Source organism: Eutrema salsugineum, unplaced genomic scaffold (assembly GCF_000478725.1).
Source record: "Eutrema salsugineum unplaced genomic scaffold, Eutsalg1_0 scaffold_20, whole genome shotgun sequence".
Lineage (NCBI taxonomy): Eukaryota > Viridiplantae > Streptophyta > Magnoliopsida > Brassicales > Brassicaceae > Eutrema > Eutrema salsugineum.
Genome location: NW_006256828.1, coordinates 62,935 through 86,342, shown reverse-complemented (window position 1 = coordinate 86,342; position 23,408 = coordinate 62,935). Strand labels below are relative to the sequence as shown.

Sequence of the window (23,408 nt, the reverse complement as noted above, 5' to 3'; positions counted from 1 at the left end):
TTCATCAAATTCAAAAATATTATAATAATGAATTATTAAAACTGTATGTAAATATATAATTTTAGCAAAAATTATTAAAAACTGTATGTAAATATATAATTTTAATAAATTTTAAAACTGTAAGTATATATAAATTATTATTTTATTGTCAAATAAGTTAATTTAGTGTAATATTAATAAATAATATATTTTTAATTTTTATTTTAATATAAATCCAAAATTTTAAATTTAAATTTAGATTTATTATTGATTTATTTAAATATATATTATATTATTTATCAAAAATCATCAAATAAGTTATCATTATATCTTTACAAAATAATAAACTGAATCTTAATTTAAAATTTAATTTAAATAATTAAATTTAAATAATATTTCTACTACAAAGATAATACATTATTATATATTTTTTATTAAAAGCCATGGTCGTTTGTTCATCTGGATGATCCATTCAGATGATCAAGTCAACTGATCTTCGTTTATGGCATAAAATCATCATCATTTGGATGAATCAACCAACTGGATCATTTAAAGCTATGATCCAATTTTTAATATTAGCTAGCTGATCTGAATTGAACCAACTGAATGAACCAACTGAATGAACCAGCTTTAATCGAAACTTAATAATGACTAAAATACCTTTGAGAAAATAAAAAAATTACAAGAGAAAAACTAAAACCTAAATCTGCTTCTCCTCTCTTCTGCGACTCCTCCATTTCTCCGATTGTTCTTCCTTCGAGCTTTATTTCTCCAGCGAGACAACTCCATTCTCCAGCGTCTTCTTGGCTGCAAGACATCTCCATTCGCCAGCGTCTTCTCGGACTCCTCTCTTGTCCAACACGAGCTCACTCAGTCGACTCGTCTCTCTTTCTCTGAAGAAGCTTCGATCTCTCTCTCATGTTATTCCAAGCTCAAGCTTTGCTTTTTCCGATGATTCTTGTTTTCTCTCTCCGCTGAGATAATATATTTCTAGGTTTGGTTTAGAATTCTAATTTTTCTTCTCTAAACTACAAAACAGCTTTGAACATCATTGAGATTAGCTGCGTTTGTGATTTGCTAGTTAGTGATAACTTCGCTGTTAGCTTCGTTTGCTGTGTCATAGAGGATAATTTATGCTTGCTACTTGTTCTGCTCGCTTCTTGTTGTGTTTTGATTCTCTCTTTATATGGTTTCTGATATTGACTTAGAATTTGATAGTGAATTGAAGATTAGTTTAGATTGTTTATGTTGTGATCTTTGGATCTTTAAGTATCATTGACATGGTCACTAAGCTAGATGGAACATTCAATTAATCGGTTTGATGTCTTTGTAGTGAAGATTTAAGCTTTTTTCTCCTTCCAGCAATGGTAGATATTATGCTGCATCATTCAGTCATGATGACATTGTTGAATGCATTAAAACATCTACAACCGTATTGATTAATAGTATGTGGTAGAAAGTCTGAGACTTTCAGGTTTGGTTACCATCTGGTCGGTCTAGTTGTACTCAAAACTGTTTTTTACCAACATCAGTGTATGTGATCTAATTTTTTTTGAATCTTGAATCGTTGTTGATGTGAGAAGTGGTTTTTGTTGTTTGAGATGAACATAAAGTCATGTTAGGGATTGGTAAAAAGTACATAGACTTAAACGGATCAAATCAATGTTATGGCTGATGGTTAACGAAGTTTGTTTGAGGTCTTGGGTCCCATTATAACAATAAATATGATCAGGTTATAGTAAGAAAAAAGATGTATATTAACACCAGAATGTCTTCTTAACATGCTTTTCTGTGATGAGTGATTGTGGATGAATGGTGCATTTTGGATATTTTTCTTTGAACTAAACACATTTTCTCTCTTTCTAGAGCTCCTTTGGCAATTGTGTTTGGCACTTAAGCGAGAAAGTTATAGCTAATAATTGACCCTTTCTTTTGGTTTCGTGGTGATGCAGAACTTTATTACACATTTCAGCGACTTATAACTCGCCTGCATCGGGTTTGCTGAGCAATTACAAAATCCAGGTTTTTGCCTCTTCTTGTTCTCGTGATTCAAGGGTCTTTAATGTACACTTGTAGCTTTGATAATTTGTTCATCTTTCTGATGCCATTAGCGAGTAGCTTAATGAGGAAAACCTTATAAAGTAGTTGTTAGTTTAATGAGAAAAACCTTAAAGTAGTTTTTTTTTATTATTTGTGTGGTGAGAGTGTTAAATTGGTTTTGTGGTAGCATCAGTTAATTCTGATGTTGCTTCTTGTAGATAGTTTCTGAGCTTCCCACACGTCCCTCTTGTGTCTTCACTTTTCACCACTTCCTTTTTACCACACGTCCATCTTGTGTCTTGCCAGTTAGTGATAACATCGGTTAATTCTGATGTTGCTTCTTGTAGATAGTTTCTGAGTTTTCCACACGTCCCTTTTGTGTCTTTACTTGTAGATAGTTGCTGCATCTTTGTATGTTTGTATGTTTGTATCTTTGTATCTGAGCTTGCTTTGTATGTTTTCTGAGATTGTATATGAGCTTGCTTTGTATGTTTTCTTAATATTTTTTGTTCCTGATTGGTTTTCCCGTATGTGTTTTACGGATGTGTCTTACTATAATGTTCACTCTTCCTTCTTGTAGATAGTTGCTGGCACTTCTTCACAGACACAATGTCATCTATCTGTAATTCTGATGTGAGTATCTTTCCCTCTAAACTCATATATTACTGTTTCAATGTATTTGATTTTTTAGAACCAAGAGTTTCAAACTATTATAAGGTGAAATTATTTTCTTCTGTGTTGTGTGTTTGTTGTTTGGTATAAGAATCTTGTGTTTGTTGTTTGGTCTAAGAATCTTGTGTTTACTGTCTGGTCTAAGAATCTTGTGTTTGTTCCTAGGTCTAAAAATCTTGTGTGGAGTGATGAACAAACTGTGCACGAAGCTGCAAGACAGAAAATTATAGAGAAATTGAGTGAGAGATTTGGGGAAAGACATCCATGGAGGAAATTCAAGATCAAGTTTTCTACTTGCAAGAAACAGTATGAATCTTTCAGAAGACTGACTCACAACAGAACTGGACTTGGATATGATTCTAATAGATACATAGAAATATCTGATGACTGGTAGAATGAGCGAACTAAAGTATACATATGTTCATTTCACTTGTTTTTTTTTCTTTTTTTTCTGAGTATTCAAATGGATTGTTGCTTATACTCACTGCCTTATATCTTTTTATGATTTCAGGAATGGTCGAGAGCTAAGAAACTAAAAAAAAAACCAGTTGCAAACATGGATTTGATGGAACAAGTCTTTGGGGCAATTCATGTTAGTGGGGTCGAAGGTTGGAGTGCTCAGCAATGTAAAGAACATATAGACACATTACATTTTGATCAAGATGTTGAGGCTGATGCTGAGGCTGATTCTGAATCAAGGTGAATCCCTCTTACTCAAGATGTTGATGCTGATGCTGAATCAAGGCAAATTCCTCCTACTCAGGGCAATAATAGCAATGGACCTTCATTTTCTAATATTGGTGATGGTCTCTCATCTAGTAAGCGGAGGACTAATAAAAAAAAAAAAGAGGGTTGTACAAGTAGGACAAGCTGTTGCAGATATGATTAGGGAGAGTGTTCAGTCGCATGATAAGATTCTTTCATACAAGAATCACCTAATTGAGAGCCATCCCGAATTTCCTTGTAGTCAGCGTTGAGCTATGGAGATTCTACATTTGCTGTCTGCTATAAGCATGTGGTCTCCTTTGTATAAGGCAGCAATTCAATATCTGAAACAAGATATTGCCAACCGTCAGACATTCTTGTTTTATGAAGATGATGAGAACAAGGTTCTCTATTTGGAGTTTGCAACAAGTGAAAACAGGAATGCATGAGGATGATTTATGCTTATTATGAACTATGTTTCTTATGAACTCTAGTATCTAGTGTCTTTTAATGTTTCTTATGAACTCTAGTACCTAGTGTCTTTCAATGTTTCTTTTGAACTCTAGTATCTTATTTTGTGTAGGAGAAACAGGTTTATTTTAAGTGTATGAGAATGAATTATCTTATCTTTTTATTTTTTACTAGTTATCAGTTATAATTCTTATTTTTTGAATGAGTGAATATGAATGAATTATCTTATCTTGTATTCTTTGTTGCAGAATGGACTAAGCTTGCAACTGTAAAGAAGATCCTCAGACAAGATGAACAGTAAGGTAATAGTTTTTCTTGGAATATTTAGAACACAACAAGAAAAAGCCTATGCATGCATTTTCATATCTGTCGTATCCGGTATCCTGGTATCCGTCTCTTGCTCAGTGTTTGTGTAGTTCTAGTTTGTAACATTATCTGTCTCTTGAAGATGATGACATGGTATCTGTCTAGTTCTAGTTCTACGTAGTTCTAGTTCTAGTTCTACGTAGTTCTAGTTCTAGTGTTTGCGTAGAAATCGATTCGACACAATAGAGAACAAAGAAATGTAACATTTATCTGTCTAGTTCTACGAAGTTCTAGTTCTAGACAGATACAGTTTGTAACATTTAGGAATAATGGTACAAGCTTAAAGAGAACAAAGAAATGCAAATTTTTGATTTGCTTCAGTGTTTGTGTAGTTCTAGTTCTACGTAGCTTGCAAAAGGTATCCTGGTATCTGTCTCTTGCTTTAGTGTTTGCGTAGTTCTAGCTTGTAACATTATTATCTCTCGTTCGATGAAGAGCTGCTAAAAGTATTTCGTTTTCTATTCTGGTTTTGCAGGAAACATTTAGATTCTTAATTGAAGATGATGACATGGAATTGGTTCTTGAGGAGGAGAAACACATGTATGCTCTTATAGAAGACATGTAAGGAGTGGAGGAAAGAAAAGTTGAGAGACAAATGGTGAACACAAAACGAGGAGAAGGTTGGCAACGTGTGCAGCGATTGATTTTTGAGTCTAAGCTACAATGTTTTGATAGTCTACGCATGCACCAGTCAAGATTTAGGAGTTTGTGTAAGAGGCTATCTGAGCAGTATAAGTTAGAGGAATCTTGTCATATTTATATTGAAGAGAGTGTTGCAATGTTCATAGAAATGGTTACACAAGATCTAACTGTACGAGCCTTATCTGAGCGGTATCAACATTTACTATACTCAGTAAAAAGGAAGCTAGATGATGTTTTAAGTGCTCTTTTAAAACTCGCAGCAGATATAGTGAAACCCGCAAGGGATGAGTTTGCAAGTGCTGATCCTTTTCTAGTAGATTATGACCGGTATATGCCTTATTTTGAGGATTGCATTGGTGCTCTTGATAGCATATATGTGCTAGTTTGTCCTCCATCAGGGAATGTAGAGCCATTTATAGGTCAAAAATCAGAGCCAACTATGTAAGTGCTTGATATATGTTATTTCAGTATGAAATTCATATATGCTTATGTTGGAGTTCCTGAGAGAGCACATGAACAAATGTGCTAAACAAGAAGCTTCTTTTTCACATCCTCCACCTGGAAAGGGTTACTTAATTGATTCAGGTTATCCCACTAAAACTGGTTATCTAGGTCCACATCGCAAAACTAGATATCATCTAGATCAGTTCAACATAGGACCACCAACAAACAGTAGAGAGTTGTTCAACCGCAAGCATTCTGGTTTGAGGTCGAAGATTGAGTGCACATTTGGTGTATGGAAAGCTAAATGGCGGATTCTGGAGAGGAAACACCCTAAGTATAAGCTTAAGAAATGGATAAAGATTGTGACAGCAACAATGGCTTCACAACTTTATCAGAGATTCAAGGTAAAAGGATAGAGACTTTGAATATTGGGAAAATGTGGAGTCACATAAACAGCATGGTGATGAAAATGTTGGACATGTTCCATACTTACCATCAGGTGATAGAGTTATGAAGGCAAAAAGTGATGCCATTACCTTAGAGATATCAAAAGAAACTAGACTTCTATATTGACAAGTATGTGAATATAGAAGGGAGGGTTGGTGGTTTAAGGATTATGTTTTTCTAAAAAAACTCTGTTTTGTATCTTTATAAACATAATATGATATGTTTTTTTTTTTCAATTTAATATTATGTTTTGTATGATGAAACTATAATTCAAGAAGAAGATATTATAGTTTGCTTCACCAATGAGAAAATATTTGTTTTGAATATCTTTATTGGGTATGAATCAACCACTAAATTAATTGTTTTTTAATCAATTGTTATAAAACTTTTTTATAAACAAAACTTTTAATTTCATGAAAAGAAAAATTTTCAAATGTTTAAAATAATCATCTGAAAATTATTTAGTTGTAAAACATTATTTATATTAAAAATTAATAATAATATAGTTAATATTACACTGAAAATATGATTAGATGAAAACATGAATATTTTAGCCTTTTTTAATGGTGTGAAATGATCAAACAAACAAAACTTCATTCAGATGGATCAGCTAAATAAATCAGTTGAATGAATCATAAAATTTTATTAATAAAACGAACATCATTCGGATGGATCTACATGCACCAAATTGAAAACCTCATGTAACCTTGTTTACATTAATTTGCATATTAATAATAAATTACATTTATCGGGACTCGAACTCTAGATCTCTGCATTAATATTAAATTTTAAGTTTATGTTGTAATTTTATAAGTAGATTCGATAAAATCTTAAATGTATTAGTAACCGGTAACCCTAACAAAACTAATGAGACTGATCGGTTTTCTTTGGTTTTAAAATGAACCGAATCCAACATCTTCACAAAATGGCTTAAGTTGAAATGTTAACTGAGCAGTTCATTTTCTCTGCCATTGGCTTTGTTTGATTTAAATCAGAACATAATTTGATTTTTTTTGTAAATAAACCATTACACAAGAGATTATCTTCAGATTGTTTTGCAATTCAAAAGAGAGAAATTTCTTGTCTCAAGATTTAAGAGGAAGGAACAAGAACGGTTTGCATCATGTTCTTGAACTCGAAAAAGTCAACGCGACCATCGTGATTGATATCAACAGAGACAATCATCTTCTCCACTTGTTCGATCTCTCCCGCTTCAGGAAGCCCAAGTTTCTTCAAAACATTTTGCAACTCCACGGCGGAGATAAACCCGTCACCGTCTTCGTCGAACACGTTGAAAGCTTCTTCGAGATCTGATTCCGGAGATCCATCGCACTCGCAGCCTACTCCGAAGAAAGATTCGTCCAAGGTTCTGTGGAGTGCTGCGAAATCGTCGAACCGGAGTCCGGTTTGTTCCGGTTTGATGAATGATTCGACTGTTGATTCGAGCTCGGAGAAATCAACGTCGAGACCGAGTCGTGAAAGGGCTTGACTCAGTTCTTCGACGGTGATGAATCCGTCTCTGTTTTTGTCAAAAAGGTCGAAGATTCTGTGGAGACGAAGAGCGTTTAGACTCGGGCTCCTTAGTCTGAAGGAAGAAAATTGTCTCGAGAGTTTCTTCTTCTCGTTAGTGATGATCTCCATTGTTACTTTTTTCTTTCTTCTTCTTCTTCTTGATACTTGCTCTTTATATAATCGGAGACTGAAGAATCACGCGGCTGAGACTGAAGAATCACGAGGCGGAGACTAAATTACTCTGTTTTTATATAATTAAAGACTTTGAATCACGAGGCGGAAGACTATTTTATAAATCGTCCAATCAGAATTAACACATCATTTTCAGAAAATAAAAACAATCTAAATGATAATTTTAAAAAAAAATCTACAACTTGCAAAAAATAAAAAATAGATCGACCCAAAAATTTTAATTTTTGAATTGCTGATATCCAGTTAAAATATCTGAATTTTTAGTTATCCGATTAGTTGGAGTAAAAAAAATTTGTATTTGTGATCCCTTTAGGTATCTGATTAGTTGAACTAAAACGAACATTTAAACCAAATCTATGTATATTTTTCATTTTGGTTGTTTTTGTGATCTTTTTAACTTTGTTTAGATAGAAAATGTTGATCCAAAAAGCTAAAAGGATCACAAATACAACAGTCATCCAAAATATTCCTTTCATGCCCACACCTTATAATATCTTACATTAGATTTGGGCACTGAAATGATGGAGTAATTACACAGAAAAAGAGATTAAGGAATATATAATTTTTAGGCAGTGTTGACCGTTGACGATTTACAAGTCATAGTATAAGGCACATTATGGTTGGTGTGATATGTTTCACGTTGGTAACGTTCCCATTGGTTCCATCGTGTTCTTCTTTGTTTTAAAATTGAACAGAAAAGACATGTTACTAATGTCAGAGACTCAGAGTTATGGTTAATAAGCTTGATTATAACCAGCAAACAAGTATGGTTTGACTTTGACCCGTTAACATTCGAGAGCGAGTCGGGTTGAATTTGGATAGTCCGAGACTTGGATTTAAATTACAAACCCACGAAACCTTAAAAAGCCCAATAACAAAAAAATGTCACTTTCCTTTTACAGCCCATTTGTTTCCACTGGCCACTTCCATTGCAACCACCAAAACCACATCTCGCCGCCGTCGACGACGACGACGACGTCTGCTTTGTCACCGTCACTGAATCGTCGGAGAAAAGAGAGAAGAAGCGTTTTAACTCGCTCGTTGGATCTGATGGATGTTTGTGGCGTTGATTCCGAAGGGAAGGAGTTTAATAGCGCTCAAGAGATGTGGAGGGAAGAAATTGGAGAAGAAGGAGATGAAACGAAGAAAACTCAATGGTATCGAGACGGAGTTTCTTATTGGGAAGTAAGTTTCCTTTTCTTTGATTAATTTCGATTTTCTGGTCTCAAATCTTAATATTTTTTTGTTCCAAGTAAAGATTCAACACTAAACACGTTTAGTGAGGATTTCTAAAACTCGAAATTGGGTTTTGTATGTGTGTTTATGTTCTTGATTTAAGGGTGTTGAAGCTTCTGTTGATGGAGTATTAGGAGGATATGGTCATGTGAATGATGCTGATATTTTAGGAAGTGAGGTTTTTCTCAAGACTCTTATGCAAGAAAGATTAGTAAATGTAAATGGAGGAACAAATCAGCATCTAGTGGCTCTTGGTAACTCTCCTCTCATTGCTGTTCACTGTTTTTTTTTAATGTTTATTACTTTTGTTTTTCTTACAAATCACACAAACCATTTGCAGATTGTGGATCTGGCATTGGAAGGATCACCAAGAATCTTCTAATACGATACTTTAACGAGGTGAGTGTTTTCTGTGATTCTATAACTTAGATTATGTTCTTCTCTGTTTTATGTCATAATTTGTGATGAACCCTTTTCTTGATCCACAGGTTGATCTTCTTGAGCCTGTAGCACAATTCCTAGATGCAGCGCGTGAAAACTTGGCATCTGCGGGATCAGAAACGCACAAAGCAACTAACTTCTTCTGTGTCCCGCTTCAGGTATAGTTCCTGAAGTGTGTTTTCTGCTTTCTTTAGCTTATCTTTGTTTTCAATTCTCCTTCACCTTTGCTTTGTGGTTTATATGATCATAGGAGTTTACTCCAGCTGCTGGAAGGTATGATGTTATATGGGTTCAATGGTGCATTGGGCATCTCACTGACGATGACTTTGTTTCTTTCTTCAACCGAGCAAAGGTAAAGATGATTACTTTTGCTTCTTTCTTCAACTGATCAAGAAAGAAGAAAATTCGCTGCATAATTTGATGAGATGTTCTTCTTGCTTGATCATAGGGCTGCCTTAAACCTGGTGGGTTTTTTGTTGTGAAAGAGAATCTCTGTAAAAACGGTCTCTTTCGCTCTCTCTTCTACATTCCTATGAAATTTATCTCTGATGCAAAATTTCATATATTAATGTTTTTGGGTGCGCAGGGTTTGTCTTGGATAAAGAGGATCGTAGCATCACCAGATCGGATCCGTATTTCAAACAGCTCTTTCGTCGGTGTGGGTTACATCTCTATCAAACAAAGGTCGAGTTCTTGTCTGTATTTTTATCTTGAGACCGTATCTAAGAACTGATAATTTAGACATTTACAGTCTTTTTCTTGAACTCATCTTCCAGGATCAAAAGGGTCTTCCGCAAGAGTTATTTGCTGTAAAAATGTATGCTTTAACGATTGATACACCACCCAAAGTCCACAGAACCAGATCAAAGACTCGTAGCAACAGACCACAGATTATCAAATGACATGCTTCTGTTTGGTTTTTGTGGAGTCTTCAATCTTTTTGATTGAAGAGAGAAGCTACCAAATGTGTTGTGAGATCTGGTTCAAGGCTTCATTGCTTCAAGGATGGGTTCACAGTTAATCGTCTGATCATTTGTCCGAACTTACACATGAGTTAGAGGATACACTTCAAATGGTGGTTTGTAATTTGAATCTTTGTTGCTTTCAAGAATCATATTTACAGTTGATGAGCCTTTTGTTGAGTTGTTGCATTCGTCTCGAAATTTGAAACATAAGATAAGACATCACATATTAAATTAAAGCTTATTGGTTGCCCATTTGATAAGTAAGACAATAAATTGTAAAAATAAACTTGTACAATCATGTCTGTTTTAATAATATAAAGTTAATAATCATGATACTAACACACATTTAAATTATATGGTTATAGTTTAGTGGGTGAATTAAAAATAATACAAGGAAGCTCTTGCATTCGTGGCCTTGCCCGTATCCATTTGATTTATAGTCACAAGAATGTAAAACATATGGTGTTGAGCCACAAAAATTAATATAAAACATATCACCACGTGTTTTGGTAATATGTAGATGGTTATCACGATGATATACATTTTTTTCAGAGAACATTTTATAAACAAAATCCATACCTACCGAGTTTGTTTTCTTTTCTTTTGCAATTATACATACCATACCTATTACAATTTTTTTAATAATAATGTTTGGACAAATTTTAACCGATCTAAATCGAAATAGTGATGTAAATTCGTGATGACATTGAAGACGGACCATGAGCCAACGAATTAAATCAATGTCGAAAGCAAAAACAAGGCCTACATAAAGAGACAGGACCACCAAGCATGACATGATAAAAAAAAAAGCATGTTGTAACATCCAACTCCAACCGTACGGCAAATTATTGTTTTTTTAAACAGTTCAACTTTAATTAATAATTTTGAAATAAATTCTTTCATTAGTTGGGTAAATCAGTACTTGGCATTCACCATGTTATTAAAAAAAGTTTTGAAGTAAAAGAAAAAATCAATTGTCAGAAATCTCTGAAATCAATCATGTTCTTTAATAATAGAGTACATCATTATTGTAGCTTGTTGCTTAAAACGTGATCTTTTTTTTTGTTCTTTTTTTGTGGTCAAAATCGGCTTTATTTAAGAAGATGATAGAGGCAAGGCAAAAACACTATCCGGCTATGCCTGACTATAACCTTGTAGCCTAAACCCACTTCAGAAACATCTTATCTATATCCTCAAATTCCTCAGTCTCTGCATCAAAAAATGGAGTTTGTGAGCTTTTTGCTTTCTCTCTTTACACATTTTCTTCTGTTGAATCTTTCTCTTGCTCGTTTTGCTTCAATTCCAGCTCATCGGACTAACCACGACGACTTTCTGAGCTGTCTCTCTCGCCGGGTAAACAACTTCACCGGCGAATCTAGAATCATACACACCTCTAGTGACTCTTCCTTTTTCTCAATCTTGAATTCTTCCATACAAAATCCAAGATTCTCGGTTCTTGAAACACCTAAACCGGTCTCAATCATCACTCCGGTTCAAGCCACCGATGTTCAATCCACGATTAAATGCGCACGGCTTCACGATATCCACGTCAGGACTCGGAGTGGTGGTCATGACTACGAGGGCTTCTCGTACATAGCCAAAAGCAGACCGTTCGTTGTCATTGATTTGAGAAATCTCCGGTCTATTACATTAGATGTTGAGAACCAGACCGGTTGGGTTCAAACCGGAGCTACACTTGGGGAATTGTACTACGAGATTGGGAAATTGAGCAAATCATTGGCTTTTCCGGCCGGTCTTTACCCAACCGTTGGCGTCGGAGGACAATTCGGAGGTGGAGGGTACGGTACACTGATGAGAAAATACGGTTTATCAGCAGATAATGTAATTGGCGCTCATATAGTCGATGCAAGCGGAAGGTTTCTTGATCGACAAGGCATGGGTGAGGATTTCTTTTGGGCTATCCGTGGAGGTGGTGGTTCAAGTTTCTGCGTAGTTTTAGCATGGAAGATTAGATTGGTCAGTGTACCATCTCTAGTAACGGTCTTTGACGTCACGAAAACATCGGAGAACAAGGCTATCCAAATCATCAACAAGTGGCAGTATATTGCGGATAAGGTACCTAATGATCTTTTCATTAGAGCTATGTTACAAAGATCAAACAAAACCACGGTTTATGCTTCATTCCCGGGACTTTATCTTGGTCCGGTAAGCGATCTATTGGCGATGATGGATGATAAGTTTCCGGAATTAGGTCTTGAGATTGGAGATTGTAGAGAGATAAGTTGGATTGAGTCTGTTCTCTGGTTTATCAAAGGAGAATCAATGGACACTCTTAGGCAACGGAAACGTACATCTAGATCTTTCAAGGGAAAAGATGATTTTATCCAAAAACCACTACCTAAAACCGCAATTCGAGAGCTTTGGAGACGATTATACGCACCTGAGGCTCGGCTGGCAAAGATCATACTCACTCCATTTGGTGGCAAAATGAGTGAAATTGCTGATTATGAAATACCATTTCCACATCGAGAAGGGAACCTTTATGAGATTCAGTATTTGGCTTATTGGAATGAAGTAGAAGATAAGAACAAGATTGATACAGAGAAGTATTTGAGATGGGTCAAGAGATTATACAATTTTATGACTCCTTATGTTTCCATGTCACCAAGAGGAGCTTATGTTAATTTTAGAGATATTGATTTGGGGACTTATAGTCATGGGATAAATATGAAGACAAAGTACGAAGAAGGAAAGATTTGGGGAGTGAAGTATTTCAAGAACAACTTTGATAGATTGGTGAGAGTGAAGACGAGTATTGATCCAATGGATTTCTTCTGTGATGAACAGAGTATTCCAATTCTGAAATCTGTTGATGATATATAAAAATAATTTAAATTTATTTTATTTCAAATAATCTGTGAGTTTTTTCTTGAGAACCTAATTAATTTGAAGTAAAAAAACACTAATGTCACATTTTAGTATAGTATATATCTTAGTTATATATATATGAAAAAAATTACATAATTATTAATGTATAATATATTGGAATTGTATATTTACGTAGGTTTTTCTAAAAAAAGTAAGTACCTATTATTTTATTACATTTTATTATTTTGTATAGTTTGAAGAAGCATAATTTATTATTTTACTATGGTTATCAATTTATTGAGATTTTAGTGTAGTTCCCAATTAGATGGGAGTGGGATTAATTTTATTTTCGTTTAGAAAATGAAAGTAATGTTTATAAAATGAAAGTCATATAAATAAATGGAAATAATTGACATGTCCCACACTCCCAGCTATAAAAAAGTTTCTGGCGACTAAAATAAATATGCGCCACGAGAGCCTAAACGGCATTTACTGAAATATGTATATTGAGTTACTTTGGTGGTGTCAAATCCAGAGCCTAAGCGGCATTTACTTCAAAAGAGACTAATTATCAGCATTGTTTTTTTCTTACAGAATTTGGCCATAAAGTTTCTGGCCGATTTGCTAGAGGAAGAGAGGTTACGAAGGAAAAATTCGTTAGCCAAATTCTAGTAATGTGGACTAAGCAGTCTGCTTGAGACTACAAAAAAAGAAGAAGCAAGAATGGGGGAGTGAGCCTGGAGTAGACCAAATTTGTGAAAAAGGGTAGGATCTGTTTTCTTGTATATGAATTTTTATTTAGAGGTGGGTACGGATTCAGTATCCAAATTTTTTTTGATATTCCGATTTGGTTTAGAAATAATTAAAATAGTAATATATAAATATGAAAAATAAGATGACAAAGAAAGAATTAATTTGTATTTATGCGTTTGTTTAGTTTGTCAAGATCAGTGTTTCAGTTTGATACACTTATAATTAGTTTTCTTTCTAAAAAAAAAAAAAATATATATATATATATAATATAGGGACACTGAAAAAAGGACTAGTTAATCATTTAAATTTTTAATACCTTAAAAACTAATACATATTTTCAAAAAATTTTAAATTCACATTTACGAAGAATATTTTCATAAAGTGTTAGAACTTAAAATAAAAAATAAAATTTTAAATATATTACATAAACCAGCCAGTCAACTATTGCCAGTCCAAATGACTTCAAGGACTAACATTAACCTTGCTTTTGTAGTTACTATAAGACTATCTATAATAGTGGAAATACTCAACACTTTTTTTTTTTTTCATTTTAACACTCCACATCATCTTCTCTTTCTTCCACTTAATAATTCAACATTCATTCAACTTTATACTCTATAATATTTTTGTTTAATAAAATTCAATACTTTACTCCATTACTTTTATTTTATATTTTTATGTTTTTATTTTTTATTTAATATTAATTGTTAGGATTTGGGTAATCAAAATGATAGTTATTAGAATTTTGGGTGTTAAAAGGATTATTATGATTCATTTCAGTAAATAAAAGATATAACAAGAGTTTATTAGAGGCTAATAGGAAAAATATAGTAAAAAGATGATTTTTTTTTATCCAAATCAAATGAACTAAATTTCTATTTATAGAGTATGAAAAATGATGAATTTTGATAATAATATTTTTTTTTAAAAAAACATTTACGATCAAATAATTGATATCGAATAATCTGGATAAGATAATAAAGTGTAAAATCTTATTCTTGATTCTTGATTCTTAACAACTAATAACAACACAGCAAATGTCTTTATTCTTGATTTTATTCTACGCTATTTTTTTAACCAACATTTATATGCCACATGTTCCTAATTTTTTTCTTCTGCCCAAATCTTCAATTTTTTCCTACTTTTTTCGCTGAGTCAGCAACATTAACTAGTTAAATGGTTTCAACAAAATCCATGTCATTTACAACAATTGTTTCAATGGTTTCAACAAAATTGAACCCACAATATTTTCAACAATTGTTTCAACTCTCCATTACATTAATTAAATTATTCAACTAGCCATTGGAGATTGTTGAAAATGAATAAATATGAATAATTTTACTTTAACTAGAGTAAGGGCATTATAACCCAAATTACAAGACTATAGCAGTATAGCATCTGATGTTGTCATGATATATAAGTTCTTTCATTAACAAACAATTCATCAATTTCTCATAAAATAATATCTGATGCACTTGTAGATCCCTATATATAAGTTTTACCATCATTTTGTCTATTTGTTGGTTGATTTTCCATATTTCTGATCATCTTTAGCTATCTATGCCTCCAACTCCTCTCAACCTATGATAAAAACAAAAAAATCCTCTCAACCTTTCCATATCCTTAACATTAGGGATGGCCAATCCAAGATTTGGGTTGAATTTCTTACGTTTTGGATTGGGTTTAGAGTATTTAATTTAAGATTTATTTGACCAAATTTGATCTACATAGAATTTGGATTAAGTTTTTTAAGTTTTAGATCAAAATTGGGTTATTTGGATCATAAATAATTTGATCCAAAATAGACTTATATCTAATTTTATTTGGATTATTTAAATTTTATATTAGATTTAGTTATTGAATGTTTATAAAAATAATAACATATAAAATAAATTCTTAATGCCAATTGCAATAATTTTTTTTATATAAAATCTAGAAATAAAACAAAATCATTACCTGATATTGTAAATATAAAATCAAGAAATGAAACAAACACATTACTATATGTCAAAGGTGAACGTTATTTGAGTTTTTTTGAATATATTTAATGACCAATCCAAATAACCCAAACCCAAATTAGTAAAATTTATTAGACTTAAATAAGTTTTTATAAAAACCTATATCCAAACTAAATGAGTTTAGTTGGATTAGATTAAGTTGGGTCAGGTGGATTACTTAGATTGGCCACCCCTACTTAACATACTTATGGCAGATGCTGTAAAAAAATTCCCAGTTTTATCTTCTTTTAACATATGATTTATGAGTAATTGATCGATTAAACCAAACATTATATAACGTATTATATATTTTTTTAATTATGTATTATTTCCATCCAACATTTTTCTGATGGAAAAATAATCCACCTGATATTGAAAAAAGCTATACTCCCTCCATTTTAAAATATAAATCATCTTAGTTTGATATTTTGTTTTGAAATATACACTTTTTACATTTTTCAATGCAAATATTTAAGAAAACTTCTACTGCTATCCTTATTCTTACAGCTAATTAATTAGTATGAAAAAATATATAATATATTAGTAAGAGGTAAAATAGAATATTAAACTGTTTTTTAATATGTGTAAAAAAATAAAACAGAGGGAGTAATTTTTTTAATTTTCAGGTCCAATTTTGCTTTCTTATTTAGATATGGGAAACTAGGTGTGGTAGCAACAATCCAAAAGCAAATTAGCTTGATAAAATAACATTATTTTATTGATGAGAAAATACCTCTTATCCCCTCATCACAACAACACGGTAACATATTTTTTGAACGTTAACCAAGACGTTTTATACTTGCTTCTTTTTCTCTGACAAACAGCGTTTTCTCTTTCTTACTTTTTTCAAATTTCGAATTACAAACCCATTTCAACACAGAAGCTTTACTTTTCTTCTCACATTATCGGTTCAAACATTTCTTCTCTCTCATCATTTTTCCCCTTTCTCTGTTTCACATTTTTCCGGCGAGGCAGAGATATTCTTCCGGCGAACCAGAGTCATTTTTTCAGGCGAAGCGGACCATGGGCCCGAATCATTTGCTTCGACGATGATTTGTGGAAGGCAATCTGTCGATTTTCACTTGGATTTAGTTATTTTGCACTTCAATTTTCGCTTTTCGTTTTTTTGCTTTGACAATGAATAGTTGATACCGTCATTGTGCTCCACTGTGTCTTTTTTTCTAGATCTACAATTCTCAGGTTATCCCTTCTTATTTTCGTAGATCCACTATTTCCCGTAGGTTTCGTTCCATCGTTTTCTGCTGCACATTTAGGGAACCCGCACATTTACAGGCTTCTTTAATTCTGAAACCATTTTAGGTTAATAGGCGTCTATTAGTAGTTGACTATATTTTCTTGTTTTTGTCTTCAGTGATATGCGTAATCTCCGACTATCCGAGCCGGACCCCTTTACAAATGAATTGTTTCCTCAGATCCGCGATGCACTGGTTGATATTTTTGAAAGAGTTGCTAGGGAGTCTGCAAAAAACGCTTGCTTGTTTGCTTGTTCATGTAAGTTCCTCAACAAAACTTTCAAGGAACCATCTGTCATTAGGGTTCTAAACCTTAGTGCCTTCGTCCAAAAACCCAGTTTGATGAAGCAGTACCCTATGTTTCTTGAGGCGGCGATTAGTTCCGGTAATCCGACATCATTGTACCTCCGCAGCATGACCAAGATTACAGTTGATAACGATATCGAGGGTTCCGTTACATTTTTTAGCAAAGCGTCTAAAGCTGGAGTCGATACTGCGACTTTAATGCTTGCAATTTGCGGCACTGCATATGGTCTGTATGAGAGAGGGCTGGTAATCCTTGACCGTATAGTTGGTTGGAAGTCACGAATGGAGTACATGGAAGGGATTGCAAATCAAGTGATGGATTTGATTGAAGCTTGCAAAGAGCCGACGGTGCACGTGATCTTTCCCAATCCTTTTTCCGAATTCCCCAAATGTGGTTTCAAGCATCAGATGATCTGTGAGCATTGCTACCTGTATGTTCATTACCAGCTGGCAAAGAGTGTTTTCAATCGATAGACGACTATGTTCGTCTTGCCTCATATTGATGTTGTAATGAAATACTAGTAGTCAGCTATTATGTTATTGTAGTTGTTATCTTGATATTATTAAGTTTATGTTATAGTTGAATACTGGTTTCGTGATTTCTGGGAAAAATCTTATTCTTATGGTTTCCCTTTTGAATTATTAACTCACTTTTAAATACATTTGTTATTATAGAATTAGAATGTTTTTGTGTCAACTGTTTTGGTAACCGTTAAAATTTTTTTTTGTAAATTAAAAAAAAAACTTCCATAAAGCCATCTTTAAATACCCTTCATCATGTCACGTCTGCCATTTTCTTTAGTTTTCTCTCTCACCTCCGAACTTCTTCAGCAACTGCCCTGCCCTTTTCTTTTCTCTGTTGTCGTTTCACTTGAACTCTCACCGTCCCCCTCCATTTTAACCTATTTCAATTTCCGCCTGACATCGAAGTTTCTTTTCTGGTGAACTTCGACTTCGTCCGGCGTAATCCAAGAACTCTGGCGCATCGCTTTCGCCGTCGCTGTTCTTTAAGTTAGGTATAACACGGTCCGCCGTTCTCTTTCTTCCGCATATCTTTATTTAATTAAGTTCATACCATTCGTACATTTGAGATCTCTTATTCTTCTCTGTTTTCGAATAAGAAAATGAATTCTATGTCAGGCACCGATAACAAACTATTAGTACACAATTACTCGGTCTGTATTTTTGTTGAGATGTTTGGTCGTTTATGTTTTTTTATTGAAGTGCTCGCAGATCTGTCATGGGGTGGCTAGGTATTCGTCTTTTTGTAATCGATTAGGGTTTCTCCCTGGGCGACGGGGTCATGATTGTCTTTTCACATCATAACTAAATACTAGTAGACAAATACTGTATATATTCATCATATAAAAATCTAGATCCAACGGTAGTGTTCCATGAATAATCAACTACCCATAAACAAATTTTTAAAAACGTTGTTTAGATCTCAGCGTCGGTGTGTATTTCGTTTTTTTTGTACTCGAATGGGTTTCAGTTTTTCTTCCCTTTACGATTATAATAGCCTTTTCAGGGAATAATTAGAAAACTTCTAAATGTACTCGATCATACTAGACTACTAATAAAAGAAAAATACCTATGCATAATCAACTACTTTAAATTAAAATTGTTTTTATTGGTTGTTTTTAGGGCAGCGATGAGTATGTTGCCGGATAGGCTGTTCGCCTTAGGCAATGAACCTGAGAATAAGAAGGTCAACACTTACTTTCAGCTGAATTATATTGACACAATCACTTGCGCTTTGGAAGAAGACCATTTGGAGAAGCTTTCCTCTTCCCAATTTGGCAAAATTATAGAGACTGGAAACAAGATTGCATCTTCAGTGAGATTCCTGCATTTCATGTTATCTAGGCAGTTGGTTACAAAAAAAAAAGAGTTGTGGTGTCTCTTTGCTGGTCAGCCCATTCGGTTCTCAATTCGTGAGTTTGCAATTGCCACCGGCTTGGATTGTTCAAAGTTGCCTCCGCAGCGTGAATTAAACGAGAGGAAGCTGAAAAAGCATACGAAGAAGTTATTTGGTTCAAGTGCGAACGCAACTCATGGGTGGATAGCGAGCACACTTGCTGGCAGACCATACAAGGACAAGGAAACCAGATTTAACCTCGCATGCCTACTCCTCATCAACGGTGTATTGTGTCCCACGTCTAGAAACGCTAGGATTAGTGGCGAACACATCTTAATGGTTAAAGATGTTGACAACTTCCTTGAATATCCTTGAGGTCGTAAATCATTTGATTTGACCATGGACTGCATCAGAAGTAAGACAAATACCCCTTCAAATTTTCTCCAGCCCATTTGTGCTTTTCAGGGTTTTTTACATGCACTACAGATGGTGATTTTGGAGTGTGCGCCTATTATATTGGTTAAGGATGTTAAGGGTAAGGGTAAATCGGTGGGGGACGATGAAGACGAAGAGGATGAATCCCCGCTTATACGTCCTGGTGGTGCGAAGCCAGTGAACATATCAATGCCTCATGTGAAGCATCTTGATAAGGACGTAAATGTACCACTTTTGCTGAATTACATAATAGTCACCTACATTTCATTGAATACATACAATGTTAGACATATAATTGTAATCCTATACTAGTAGTCACACACTACTTATCATTCACAATGTCACAATGCTGCCTTATATGTCTATTACTATGGAGTGAGTGTATTGAGACTAGTATATATAAGTAGTTGATTACATGTAGGTGTATTGTTGTAGTTGATTACCTAACATTTTCTCGGTATATCAGGTGAAGGTGAAAGCAATTTTACCTGACGATGAGAACTTGTTTGCTGAAACCGATTTGGGAATGGATGATGATGTCTCCGACGAACGCGTAGACAACTTGCTTGCAGCAATTTCACGAGGTGACAAATTTACAAGGAAATAATGGAATGGTGGTCAAAAATCAAGCCTTCATAAAAAACAGGAGAAGACCCAAGCCTCATCTTCCCGTAGCACACCTTGCGAGGGTCCTTTAAAGGATTCTGATGCCTCTGCAATTCTTGACAAGCTCGATGTTTCACATTCTTTGATTTTACAGGAGCTGAAAAACCTCCGAGAAGATTTCGGCAATCTCCGTTCAGAAGTTTCCACAGCATTGTCGAACTTCAAGCTTGCAATTTCTGATATACAAGGGTATAAACCGAAAGAAACTACACCAGGGAACCAAAAAAATCTTCCACCGGGCAAGCAAAGAAATATTCCACCGGGGAACTGAAGAAATCGTTGCCTACGAAACCTACGCCTCCCAATTTTCTGCCGAAGAAATCCACCCATGTAAGGTTCGCCCAGGTTTCTTCTTCTTCTGAAGAAACAAAGTCATCTGAATCAAACGAGATCACAGCTAAGGGCAAGCCTTCGGGCAGTGGTGACAGTGATAGTGATGACGGCATTGATAGTTATGTTGGTGATGGAGGTAATGAAGATGTTGACTTTAATGAAGAAGGAAACCATGATGGTGAGGAGAATGTTGAAGGTTAGTTATATATTAGTAATTCATCACTAGTAATCATTTACTTTATAAGAGGATCATGTTGTAGGATTAGAGCATGATGGTGAAGGCAACGAAAACGAAGGAAAGAATGACGATCATAATGACGCAGATGGTTAGTTGTATACGTATAGATAACTATTATAGTATTCAACTACTATTATACAATTCTGAGATGAATTTTCAATTTCTCATATTTATGTATTCAATCAGAAGAAGTGAATCTCGATGGTGAAGAAATTGAAAACGAAGGTCAGAATGACGACCAGAATGACGATGATGGTTAGTACTTACAATTATTACCCGATTATTAGTTTATGTTCACTTCTCATTTCTATTTATTGAATCAGATGTTGAAGGACTAGAGCATGGTGGTAATAGAGTGCATGAAGGTGATGTAAATGCACCAGCTGACCAGGCGAAGTCCCTGATGGACATGGTCGGTTCTCCTGCTTTGGACCAGGCGACCATCGCTCATAACCAGATAGCTTCGGTTCTTTCAGACTTAGCGAATAACACTTACGAGGTAAGAAGTTGATTACTAGTAATCAATTACCTTAGTGTGTGATCAACTACTGACTTACCTGTAAACTTCTATTGTAGGCATATACCACAGTTCCTTCCGCCGTCAACTCTGGGATTCCCTTTACGGATCAGGTGTTTGGCGAGGATGACCAAATTAGAGACGTAAACCCTTCACCTGTCAAGTCTGTAATACTATTAAAAGATCGTGCAATTGTTAGTAAGCTTTTATATGTTTAATAGTCGTATAATTCATAAACAGATGTAACGTAGTTTTCTTTTTAATTTGATGGTTAATGAGCACCTTAAAGCAGTGGAAGAGCCCCCTATCCCAGCACAAACCAACAGTGAACTCCCACAACAAGAAAAGGTTTGTGCTCGTCGTCAGATAATTAGCTAATAATAGTTAACTGTGTCAGTGAACGACTATGTCTTCTTGGTGGTAGGTTACGGATGTTGTAAAGCCCGACACAAATAGCGAAATCCCTGAAGGAGTTGAACCTCTTGTTTGGTCACTCGGTCTTACACAAGAAGAAAAAAACATGGTAGAGGCCAATAAGATTCCAAGCGAGGAGCCTCAAGCTGTCCGTAAAAGTAAACGAGTAGCCCAACCTTCAACCACAATGTCAGACTACGTGGTTCCTCGCCCAAAACGATCTAAAAAGAATGACAATTCGGTGGACTTGAGTTATTTATTCGCGCCACCCACTCCTAAGCAACTCACTTTCCTTCAAGCAAGGATGGAAGACAGTCGGTAATAAACGACTGTTGATTAATTTCGAAAGAACGTAATGCATATACATATATATATTTGTTTCATTTGTGTAGGAAATTGGATTGCTGGGATGTGATATTCCTCTCGGTGAACATACTGAAAGAGATAGTATCCCTGAAATTCCCCATATCTTCCGTGGTAATCATTTACTAGTAGTTCATTTATTGCAACTACTAATATCCGTTTACATATAGCTGAATACTAACCAACTCTATCTCTCTTGCTAGTCTATTGACAGCGTCATTAGGTTGTTCCGACATCATATTTCTGAAATTAACAAAAGCCATTCGAAAGTTGACTTCGTTGAGTATGCCTTCATTCACCAGATTGAAGAGCTCCATCCGAAGTTCATAAACCCGGCTAAAAAGAAACCAGTCACACTACCGACTGGTGCTCTTGAATATGTCAAATCTATGCGGTCGTGGTGCACTCAGATTGGTCGTATATACTGCCCCTACGAAGTGGACAGTAAATACTGGGTTGGTTTATGCATCGATTTTGAGAGCCATGAGATATTTGTCCTCAATCCTTATGAGACTTTTAAGGAGATGAAGCTTAAAACCAGTGTATCCCCTCTCGCTCAGTGCCTAACTCATTTCATTAGGAAAGTCGCCTACAATACCGAGATGAAATCAGACATCCTTACCGCGTTCACAATCAAGGTCGTCAAACCGATGTTCCAGACACTGAACCTAGGTGTGTTATCATTTTCGTAAGTTAATAACATACAAGTAGTCAATTATATGTTTATCTGATTACCTTTAGTTATCTATATCGGTATCACTTACAAATAGCTAACTCTTATTTGCAGGGCTACTTGGCTTGATGACGCTCATGTCCCTACAATTACACTCTTCCAATATATCACTTGATTTGGATATCGGTGATGATGTTGTTCGTGATGCTGCTCTTAAATTTGCTTACGATCTCCTTTGCCTGATCAAACCGTCTTCGTGATTCCCAACCATGTCAAACCGACGTACTATGTACGCTATCATTGTCATTTTTTTAAAAAGTTGTTGGAATGTTGTTATCTTGTTGGAACTTATTCTATGTTTGAATGTTTATTTCGCATCGTTTTTATGGTGTGTTATTTGACACCTTAACAACTTGAACTTATTTGTGGAATTATGAAGGTACTCTTTGTTTATATTTTAATACCTACGATGAACTCATGTTAGTTTAGCTACTTATTTGGAGTACGTACTTAATATTATGTAACTACTATAGTAGACAATTACTAGTGGTCGTCCATGTATTACGAGTAGTTCTACGTGGGGTTTAGTAGACCTACTATGGCAATTCATGAGGATCAATTTAGAACTAACTACTTAGAATACTTAGTTGACTATTAGTAT

At 34.6% G+C, this 23,408-nt stretch overlaps 3 protein-coding genes across 3 annotated transcripts; 2 read left to right on the top strand and 1 right to left on the bottom strand.

Moving 5' to 3' along the window:
- Positions 1-6,746: 6,746 nt before the first annotated feature.
- LOC18016185 (probable calcium-binding protein CML43) lies at positions 6,747-7,483 on the bottom strand. Its single transcript, XM_006397994.2, has one exon. The coding sequence runs from the start codon at positions 7,405-7,407 to the stop codon at positions 6,859-6,861; it is 549 nt and encodes a 182-aa protein (XP_006398057.1). The 5' UTR covers positions 7,408-7,483; the 3' UTR covers positions 6,747-6,858.
- Positions 7,484-8,337: 854 nt separating this feature from the next.
- Positions 8,338-10,348, top strand: LOC18016184 (alpha N-terminal protein methyltransferase 1). The gene is made up of 8 exons (XM_006397993.2): positions 8,338-8,655; positions 8,810-8,960; positions 9,047-9,105; positions 9,195-9,305; positions 9,398-9,499; positions 9,596-9,650; positions 9,734-9,831; positions 9,924-10,348. The coding sequence occupies exons 1-8, from the start codon at positions 8,353-8,355 to the stop codon at positions 10,047-10,049; spliced, it is 1,005 nt and encodes a 334-aa protein (XP_006398056.1). The 5' UTR covers positions 8,338-8,352; the 3' UTR covers positions 10,050-10,348.
- Positions 10,349-11,207: 859 nt separating this feature from the next.
- LOC18016183 (berberine bridge enzyme-like 27) lies at positions 11,208-13,014 on the top strand. Its single transcript, XM_006397992.2, has one exon. The coding sequence runs from the start codon at positions 11,334-11,336 to the stop codon at positions 12,954-12,956; it is 1,623 nt and encodes a 540-aa protein (XP_006398055.1). The 5' UTR covers positions 11,208-11,333; the 3' UTR covers positions 12,957-13,014.
- The last annotated feature ends 10,394 nt before the right edge of the window (positions 13,015-23,408 follow it).

Coding starts and splice junctions, on each gene's coding strand:
- LOC18016185 (XM_006397994.2), bottom strand. CDS start 7,407: ATGGAGATCATCACTAACGAGAAGAAGAAACTCTCGAGACAATTTTCT.
- LOC18016184 (XM_006397993.2), top strand. CDS start 8,353: ATGTCACTTTCCTTTTACAGCCCATTTGTTTCCACTGGCCACTTCCAT. Junction 9,106..9,194: donor TAATACGATACTTTAACGAG/GTGAGTGTTTTC, acceptor CTTGATCCACAG/GTTGATCTTCTTGAGCCTGT. Junction 9,500..9,595: donor CTTTCTTCAACCGAGCAAAG/GTAAAGATGATT, acceptor GCTTGATCATAG/GGCTGCCTTAAACCTGGTGG.
- LOC18016183 (XM_006397992.2), top strand. CDS start 11,334: ATGGAGTTTGTGAGCTTTTTGCTTTCTCTCTTTACACATTTTCTTCTG.